Here is a 9,398-nt window from a genome sequence, read left to right as displayed (position 1 = left end):
TGGAAGGTGCAGGGGAGATAGAACCCCAGAGTCTTTAGGGGAGGGCAGGACACCACCTAGTGACCACATCAGAGTGGGGGAAGGAGTGACAATGGGAAACTGAGAAAGGAAAGGGAACTGAAAGGCAGAAAACCCGGGTGAGAGTCACTGCAGGGACTGCCCGGGCATGTCCCGTGCCAGGTGCCCGGGGCTTTCCTATAGCTCTGGTTCCCCCACCAGACTTGTGGCGAGTGTGGTCAGATGTGCACGCTTCTGGAGTGTCCCATCAGTGGGCCAGTTAGCAGGAACCTGTCACAGGTGTGACTTTGTGACTGTCTGTTGATGGGGGGAGTCAGTCTTTTTATGTCTGACTTGATCTGTGTCTGTGAGGGTCAATTTCTGACAATTTTAATGTGTCAGCTGTGAGCTGGGGTGGGCGAGTTCGTGTGTGTCTCTGTAGGAGTTTCATTGAGATCAAGCTGTGTGTCCAGGTGTCCCTGTGACAGGTGTTGTGTGTGTATGTGTGTGTGTTCAGCTGAGCCTATCAGAAAGTTTCTATTTCCTGAGAAGCTCTCAGCCTGTGTCTATGTGGGCCCGCGACTGTGTGTGTGTTGTGGGTACCTGCTCAGTGGGCATGCTTGTGAACCTGATAGGTTTGTGGGTCTAGGTGTGCTCAGCAGTGTGGGTGTTTGTGCAACTGTGTGTGTCCCTGACATTGTAGTATGTGCGTCCCAGTGACCCTGTTAGCAAGTCAGGTTATGTATTTGTGTCTGGATGTGTGAGTGCTCCGTCAGTGTGTGCGTTTGTGCGTCCACGCCTCTGTCCAGGGTGTGCATTTGTGTGTCTGCAAGTCGGCTTGTCCCCAGGCCCTGTCAGCACGTGACTCTGTGTACCCTGGAGCGCCAGACGGTCAGTCTGCGTACACGTCTCTGGGTGTGTGTGTCTGTGAGTCCCAGTCAGTGTGTCAGTGTGTGTGTCCGGCTGTCCCGCTGTCTGGGCGTCCGATCAGCGCGCCTCCGCGTCCCGGGCCAGGCCCTGCCCCGCCCCCGGCTGCAGGGAAACCCCCCGCGCCGAGGTTGGGGGCGCGGCGCGCGCCAGCAAGTCCCGACTTGTCCGCGGCTGGCGGGCGGGGCAGTGGCGTCACGCGGGGGCGGGGCGTGGGACCGGCCAGGCGGGGGCGGGGCGGGGCGGGGCTGCCGCCGAGCGGGCCCGGGATCTGCCGGGCGGCCTGAGACGCGGCGCGAGCCACATGCGAGCGGGTGTCTGGTGGCGGCGGCGGCAGCAGCGAAACTAGCAGCAGCGGCGGCCAGGACGCGGACGCGCCTGCGGCCCGAGGAGCAGCCGAGGCAGCAACAGCAACGGCAACAGCGGCAGCCACTGCAGTTAGAGCAGCAGCAGCAGCAGCGAGCGGCGCTCGGCGGGCGCGCCCTCCTGAAGGAAGCCGCCCGCCCCCCATCACCGTCCCCTCCGGCGTGTTCATGCCCCCGGGGTGAGTGTGCGCGCCCCAAGTCCCAGACAGCGGCGATTGGCCAGGCCGGTGGGCTCCCTGGAGGAGGTGGCGGGAGTGCACTCGGAGAGCAGTGGGGGGGCGCTGAGTCCCTACACCGTGCCTCCCTCTCTCCCTGCCCTCCCCACCCACCATGAGGCTGGTGTCGCTGGGCGGGAGGCACTGAGGGTCCGAGAGCGCAGGTGCCTCAGCGGTCTGACGGGTTTGTTTACAAACAATGGGGTGCGGGCTCGGCAGCGCCCCCTGGCGGCCAGTGCGACCCCGGGGAAGTGAGTCGACCCCGACTGCCCCGGCCCCTGCAGTCCGGGAGGGGCGGGGGGTGGGGGGGGACGGCGTGGAGGGGCGGCCACACCCCGGGCGCGCGCGCCCGCCGGGGGCGGCGACAGGGGGCGGCTCGCGGGCCGTGAAGTCTGCGGCTCCTGCGGGCGGGGGCTGCGCCCCAGCAACAGCCTGTTATTGGCCCCGCGCTCTCCTGGCGGGCGGGGCGGGCGCACGTGGCGGCGGCGGGGTGGGGGGGCGCTGTGACAGCGCAGGGGGGCGTCTGGGCCCGCCGTGGGAGCGCGCGTGTGCGGGGTTGTGGATCTGCAGGTGTCTCGCCTGGGTGTGTGCGTGTGTCTGGCTCCGAGTTTGTGCTGGGGTCTGCAGGGGGTGCTTGTGTCAGTCCCGGGGAATGGTGGGGCTGTGGCCCGTCGTGGTGTGCGCGCCGTCCCCATGCGTGTTTGTGTGGGGTTCTGTCTGTGTACGCCGCGCCTGAAGGCGGGTGCTCCGTTTATTTATGTGTGGTGTACCTGTGTTGTGTTCTCTGTGAGAGTTGTCTGTGTGTGCTGTTTGGGAGTGATTCTATGGGTCTGTATTGCCTGCCTGTGTTATAGTGTGTGGTTGTAGTGTGTTGGTGTGTTGCTTGAGTGAGCTGTTTGTTTACATGTGTGTGTCTTGCCCGATGTGCTGTGTTTGTGTGTGCTTGTGTGTCTTGCCTGTGTGTACTGTCTGTGACTGTCTGTGTATATCTCCAGGGCATGTGGCTCAGCTAAGCGTTTGTAATGGTGTGCCTGCCCAGTGCCGATGTCTGTTTTCTCTCCAGGTGTCTGTGTGAGTTCTGCGTGGTGTGTGTGTCTGTGTGTGTGTGTGCTGGGGGTTGTCTGGTCTGTGTTTGCCTTGTGTGTCTGGCATCGGCGTCTGGGAATTGAGGAGCTGGGCTCTGTGGGGTCTGAGCAGAGCAGTCAGTGGATGTTGCTGGCAGCCTCTTGTATGAGGCTGTGTCTGAGCCCGTGTGTGTGTGTGTGTGTGTGTGTGTGTGTTGGGTCTGAGGGGCTTGTCTCTGATCGGCTGGCTGGCTCATGTGTGTCATGTGGGCTGCGTGTGTGTAGTGTTTATGTCAGTCACGTGAGACCAGTGTTTTCTGTGGGTGCTTTAGGTGTGCACGCTGCCAGGGCAGTGTAGGATTAGAGTTAGCTGTAGTGTGTGTGTGTGTGTGTGTGCGTGCGCACGTGCACACGTGCATTTGCGCGTGTGTCCGGGGCTGACAGTTGGTGATGGTGTTTGGAGGTTGAGGTAGGAGGGAGGGTTGATGTCTACTGTTCTGCTGTTGCGTCTCTGTGTTGTTGCCGGCATGTGGTGATGCATCTGGGTCTGATGACGTGTCTGTGTGTGCCAGCTTTACATGTGTCCTGGGGTCTGAGAGTTGGTGACAAGTGGGTGTGTTTCGGTTGTGTCGGTCCATGTGTGTGTCCATGGAGGTCTGTTTTGTGTTGATATGTGTGTGAGTCCTGAGGTGTGTGGGTCTTATCTATTGCGTGTGTGTTGTCGGGAGGGGCACATGTGTTTGAGAAGTGTGGCAGTGCCTATTTGGTGTGTGTTTCTGTCTGTGCTTGTGAGGGCTGCATAGTGTGTACATGTGTGTCTATGGGCCTGTTAACAGTGGCTCAGCGGGTGAGATCCTGACAGTTTGTATGTGTGTGTGTATGGGGTGGAGGGGATGGGTTGTGCCAGCCACTATGCATTGTGTGGATAGTTCTTCCTGTGGTCTGTGTGTATGTGTGTGTCCACGTTTTGGTCAGTGTTTGTATGTGTGTGTCCTGAGACATCTCAATGTTTCCGTGCAAATGGGAGACGAGGTGGGAGGTCTGGCTGGCCAGTCCTGCGTGAGCCTTTGTGTGTGTGTTGTGTACCCTCCACACACACCCCTTTGGGTCCTGTGTGAGTCCCCGTGTGTGTTGCGAGGCATCACAGTGCCTGGCTGCCCTCCCTGTGTGCCCATCACTGTGTTCCGGAAGTTAATCCCACCAGCCCAGGCCCTGTGTGAGTCCCACGTTGGGTGAGTTTGTGTTGTGGGGCTGTCAGCCCTCATACACACACACACACCTGACAGGCCCACAAGCCTGGGTCCTGCGTGAGCCCTTGTCCTTGCTGTGACAGCCATCCTGTGCCTCTTGTCCCTCATGTGTGCCCATCACCATGTGCACGGGAGGCTATTCCGGCCAGCCCAGGCCTCAGGTCAGCCCCTGCGGAAGGGTGTGTCTTGAGGGGCCATCACACGCACCTACGGTCCCCTCGTCTGGGCCCTGCGTGTGTTGTGGGCACCAGCCCTGGGCTGCCGTGCGTACAGGAGTGGGGTGCCCTGTGTACCCCGGGTGAGATGGGTGCGTAGTGGGGCCCTGGCGCCCCCTGCACTTCCCGGCTGACCGCACCTCTCTGCCCTGTCCTGCAGGCCCCAGGGAGCGCCATGGCCCGAGCACGCCAGGAGGGCAGCTCCCCAGAGCCCGTAGAGGGCCTGGCCCGCGACGGCCCGCGTCCCTTCCCCCTGAGCCGCCTGGTGCCCTCGGCCGTATCCTGCGGCCTCTGCGAACCCGGCCTGCCTGCCGCCCCCGCCGCCCCCGCCCTGCTGCCCGCCGCCTACCTCTGCGCCCCCACCGCCCCGCCCGCCGTCACCGCCGCCCTGGGGGCCCCCCGCTGGCCTGGGGGTCCTCGCAGCCGGCCCCGAGGCCCGCGCCCCGACGGTGAGTGCCCGCCCCGCACCAGGGATGCTGGGAGCTGGGAAAAAGAGACACGGAGGAACCAGAGAAGTGGGAGCGAGTGGGGGGAGGTGGCGAGCCGGCCGGGCCACGGGGAGGGTGTGGCCAGTGTGGTCTTTGTGTTGCAAGAAGCAGGAAGACTGAGTGGGAGGCAGGGGGTGGGGGGAGGCCGAATGGGAAGTCCCTCCTGGAATCTGACTGCAGTCCCCGAGTTGCAGCCCACGGCCTTTTCCGGGCCTCGGGCAACAGCTGTTTCCAAGCCCCCTTCTCCCGGTCTGGGTCCCCTGAAGCCCCCTGAGGACTGTAGTTGGAGAGAGTGGGCAGAGATGACTGTCACTTCTGGACATTGGGGAGGGGTCGAGGGTGGCCTTTTGCCTTTTATCTGCATCTCTTTGGCCAGGGCCCGCCCTCTCTGCAGTCCGGCCGGAGGAAGGAGAGGGGGAGGGGCAATTGTATGGGGAAAGTGTGGGAGACGGGTCTTGGGGAGGGAAGGGTTAAAGGTCCCCTGCCTGATGGGCTGTTAACTCCGTGGTGCCCGGCTAGCCCCATCCCAGCCGGCACACTCGGTGGCAATGGGAAGATTGTCCCGGTTTCCCTCCCCACCCCGTCCCCGGACCCCAGAGAGATCAGGAGAGAGAAAACTTCCCCGGCTCTGTTCCCTGGCAGCAGAGGCAAGAGGAGACCCGACTTCTAGACCAGAGTCACAGGTGTGGAAACTGAGGCCCTGATTTTAGGTCTCAGGGATTCCTCGTGCCAGGACCTGGCGTGACAGAAGGGAGGAAGAGACGTCAGGGGAGCTCAGAATGTGCGTGTGGGGAGGAGGCAGGAAAGCATCTCCCGCATCCCAGCCCCCAGGCCCCTGCTCAGAGGCAGCCACAGTCTGGCCTTCTGGTTTCCAGGCCTCGGCCACATCCGGGGGTGTGGCTTCACTGTGGTTGGACACTAGAGGGCAGGAGACCTGAGGCTTGTGACTCTGGGTGTAGTCAGTCACCGTAGCCCTGTGTGACCTTGGGCCACTTCTTAGGGTGAGCCTCAGTTTCCCCATCTGCTGAGTGGAGCAGTCAAAATTTGGCACCGTTTTGGAAGGGAAGTATTTAGGTAGGATAAGAGGAAGCACTTACAGACTAACACGGGTAGTGAAGTGGTAGCTGACTAGACAGGTGACCCCAGGAAGGCCTCCCCAGGACTTCTTTTTTGCCTGGGGAGTAGGAGCTGAGAAATCTGGCTCTTAAAGGGGAAAACAGAATCTCTAAAATGAGGTGGGGAGCAGGAGAGAAATCAGGCGGCTGGAAAAGGGAGAAGTAGGCCCTGGATAACTGGTCCCTCCGGGACACCTCAGGGCCTAGAGGGGTAGTGGGTGTGACCACGGCCCCCGGCTTTTCCCAGGTCCTCAGCCCTCACTCTCGCCCGCGGAGCAGCACCTGGAATCGCCAGTGCCCAGCGCCCCGGGGGCCCTGGCGGGCGGCCCCACCCAAGCGGCCCCGGGAGTCCGGGGGGAGGAGGAGCAGTGGGCCCGAGAGATCGGGGCCCAGCTGCGGCGGATGGCGGACGATCTCAACGCGCTGTACGAGCGGCGGGTGAGTGCTGGGGGAGGGGTAGACGGCAGGTGGGACTTCCCGCCGGGGAGGGGGCTGCGGCGGCCCAGCCAGATGTGCGGCAGCTGCCGCCCTGCGCGGCGGGGTCGCGCTGGGGACAGGCAGGTGGGAGGGGCGGCGTGTCCGCGGAGCCGCCGGCTAAGGCCCGCGCCGCCGCTGTCACGGCCCGGGGGAGGGCCGGGGTATCCGCGAGCCCTGCAGCGCGCCCGGGGTCCGCGGCCGCGGGGACTGAGGGCGGCGCTCGGCTGAGCTGCTCATATATCCCGGTCTATTTATAGCCGGTGAGTCAGCAGCGGCGGCGCGGCCGCGCCCGCCCCTCCCACCCGCCCGCGCGGCTGCGGCGCGCCACCCCGTTTCCCGGGCGGGCCGGGGGCGGGCCCGGGAAGCCCCGCCCCGCTGGAAGCCCCGCCCCGCTTGAGGCTCCGCCCCCAAGGCCCACAGCCAGATCTCTCATTAAAACAAAATATTTGAAGCCTGCAGCAGTGAACAGAGAATAACAAACACCAGGGCGCCCACTACCCAGATCTGTCCAACCTGAACATTACACCCACACTGCTTGCTTATTCAAAGAAAAAACAAAAACCGGATGTTGTGAAGCTCCTTGTTTCCCTCCCTGACCCTCTTCCCCTTACCCCTTCCAAAGGAAACCTCTCAAACCTCTCAAATTGGCCTGTCCATTCCTCTGCAGGTGTTGATTCTTCTACTACATATTTACCAGGCCACAAACAATGCTTAGGATTGTGGGGCGTTTCAGACTTAATATACATGATAAAGTATGTGTTCCTCTCCAAACTCCCTGCTTCTCAGTGTTATGCTTGAGATTCATCCATATGGGCAAAGGAGCTTTAATTCATTCATTTTCATGGCCATGTAGCATTTTTATTGGATCGACATGTAGTATCCTTGTTCATTTTTTCATTGGTGGGTGTTTAGGACTTTCCAGAAATGTCTCAAATTTTTATTTATTTATTTATTTATTTATTTTTGTTTGTTGGTTGGTTTGGGCTTTTTTTTTTTGGCTCTTCCAAAAAATACACATCTCCAGGTGCACGCATGTGTCTCCAGAGCAGACACTTGGCGGGTCTGCCGGCCCTCAGCCTTAGTAAATAATAGCCTGCACACCAAGGTGACTGTGCCAGGTGGCACTCCACAGCAGTGTAACAGCAGCAGGCTTTTAAATTTCTGCCAATCTGATGTGCCCCCTTGGCCACCTTCTCCTGGCTGCAAAGTTTAGTGGGGAACGATAAGGAGGCAGGCTGGTACCAGGCAGCCCACCCCCAGGCACCCATTAGGATCATTAGGATGGTTTATCTGACCTTCTTGTTCACATCTGTAAAATGGGTTTCTCCTTCCCACCTTGTGGGGATGAGATTAGGTGGGCCCTGCTAATTAGCACCAGATTTAGCCCTGCATTCAGTACGGGGAGTGGAGAGTACTATAGGTATTCATAAGTTTTTTAGTATTGTTAATTTTTATTGGTGGGAAGCCTTTTCTTGTATCTAGCTTCCTTCGTTTCTAACACTGTGGAACTGAGATGGTCCTAGAGGCTGCCCCCAGCCTTCATCCTGCCACTGAGGAAAGGGCGGGGGTTAGCTTTACCTCGACATACTTCCGTGCAGCTTCAGCGCAGATGGTGAACCATTCCCAGTTCTTCCACAGATTGTTCTAGAATTGCTGAGACTATGGGCTCCCTGCTCCCTTCTGTGTGGCTCACTAGCCTTTAATGGGAGGGCAGATGGGCTGCAATCCAGCCCCACCCCTCAGCCTCGTGTGACTTTGGTTGGGTAACTTTCTCATCTGGAGACCAGGGACTAGGAGACCACAGCTAATATGTGCAGGCCCTGTGCTGAGGACATTGTCTGCATCCCTTCCGTCCTAGTCCCATGTTCCAGAGGACCTTGGCCCAAGGTGGGCAGAGAAATGTATCTGGACCTGATGAACAATAATAATAGTACCGACCTCAGAGGGTTGGTCGAGGGCGTAGCTCACTCTTAGAACCGTGCCTCGTTCCTCGCTGCCCTCCGACCCGACCACCTACACGCCTCCATCTCAGGCCCGCTCTAACTTGGTCTTCGCTCTCTTTCCCTAGAGACAAGAGGAGCAGCAGCGACACCGCCCCTCCCCCTGGAGGGTCCTGTACAATCTCATCATGGGACTCCTGCCCTTACCCAGGGGCCGCGGAGCCCCCGAGATGGAGCCCAATTAGGTGCCTGCACCCGCCCGGTGGACGTCGGGGGCGTGGGGGGCAGGACCCTCCCACCTCCTGACGCCCTGGCCAGTGCGGGGGACTTTTTCTGCACCATGTAGCATACTGGACTACCAGCCCTGCCTGTCCCAGGGGCGGGCCAGGGCAGCCACTCCGGACCCAGCCCCAGCCTAGCCTGGGGGGCACTGACGGAGATGTGGACTCCTGGGTCCCTGGCCGAGGAGCCAGGGGAGAGAGGGCTGACGGACTCAGCGTCTGAAGGCGGCGGTGACTGAGGCGGTGGGGACTGAGCCGCCTGCCTCTGCCGCCCATCACCATCTCAGGAAAGGCTGCTGGTGCTGGCTGCCCGTTCCAGCTGCAGGGGTGACACTGGTGGGGGGGGTCTCTCTCTCTCTCTCCCAGTGCTCCTTCACTTTGGGCCTGGCCTCAGGCCCCTGGTGCTTCCCCCCCTCCTCCCGGGGAGGGGGCCCGTGAAGAGCAAATGAGCCAAACGTGACCACTAGCCTCCTGGAGCCAGAGAGTGGGGTGCGTCTGACGGCCGCCCCAGCCCAGCGCCCAGCCATCTTCCCTGAGCCAGCCGGCGGGTGGTGGGCATGCCTGCCTCACCTTCATCTGGGGGTGGCCAGGAGGGGCCCAGACTGTGAATCCTGTGCTCTGCCCAAGACCACCCCCCGCCCCCCCATCAATCCCATTGCATAGGTTTAGAAGAGAGCACGTGTGACCACTGGCATTCATTTGGGGGGTGGGATATTTTGGCGGAAACCGCCCCAGCCTTAGTCCCCAGGGCGAAGCGCTGGGGGGAAACGGGGAGTCAGGGAGGGGGGGAATCTCAGAAGAGGGAGGAGTCTGGGAGCGGGGAGGGATGGCCCAGCCTGTAAAATACTGTATATGCGCTGCTGTAGATACCGGAATGAATTTTCTGTACATGTTTGGTTAATTTTTTTTGTACATGATTTTTGTATGTTTCCTTTTCAATAAAATCAGATTGGAACAGTGGATACTCTTCCTGCTCTCCTTCCCTGCAGAGGGGTCTGCGCAGAATCTGTGAGCCCTGTCTCGGAGGAGGTGGGGGGCAGTGCGCACATCACCCTGAGGTGTCT

At 60.7% G+C, this 9,398-nt stretch overlaps 1 protein-coding gene across 2 annotated transcripts; it reads left to right on the top strand.

Moving 5' to 3' along the window:
• The first annotated feature begins 1,349 nt into the window (after positions 1–1,349).
• On the top strand, positions 1,350–9,142 carry BBC3 (BCL2 binding component 3). Of its 2 annotated transcripts, none has more exons than XM_082605942.1 (4): positions 1,350–1,468; positions 4,194–4,482; positions 5,884–6,074; positions 8,182–9,141. In XM_082605942.1, exons 2-4 carry the CDS (start codon positions 4,209–4,211, stop codon positions 8,296–8,298), a joined length of 582 nt encoding a protein of 193 aa, XP_082462068.1. In that variant the 5' UTR covers positions 1,350–1,468; positions 4,194–4,208; the 3' UTR covers positions 8,299–9,141. The 2 variants fall into 2 exon arrangements, with proteins under 2 accessions (XP_082462068.1, XP_082462069.1); XM_082605943.1 differs by lacking the exon at positions 1,350–1,468 and adding an exon at positions 3,037–3,800 and having other exon boundaries at positions 8,182–9,142.
• The last annotated feature ends 256 nt before the right edge of the window (positions 9,143–9,398 follow it).

The sequence above is a fragment of the Mesoplodon mirus genome (genome assembly GCF_964341445.2).
Source record: "Mesoplodon mirus genome assembly, chromosome: 19".
Classification (NCBI taxonomy): Eukaryota; Metazoa; Chordata; class Mammalia; order Artiodactyla; family Ziphiidae; genus Mesoplodon; species Mesoplodon mirus.
The sequence above is the reverse complement of the archived record's forward strand: the minus strand, read 5'-3'. Positions and strand labels throughout refer to the sequence as shown.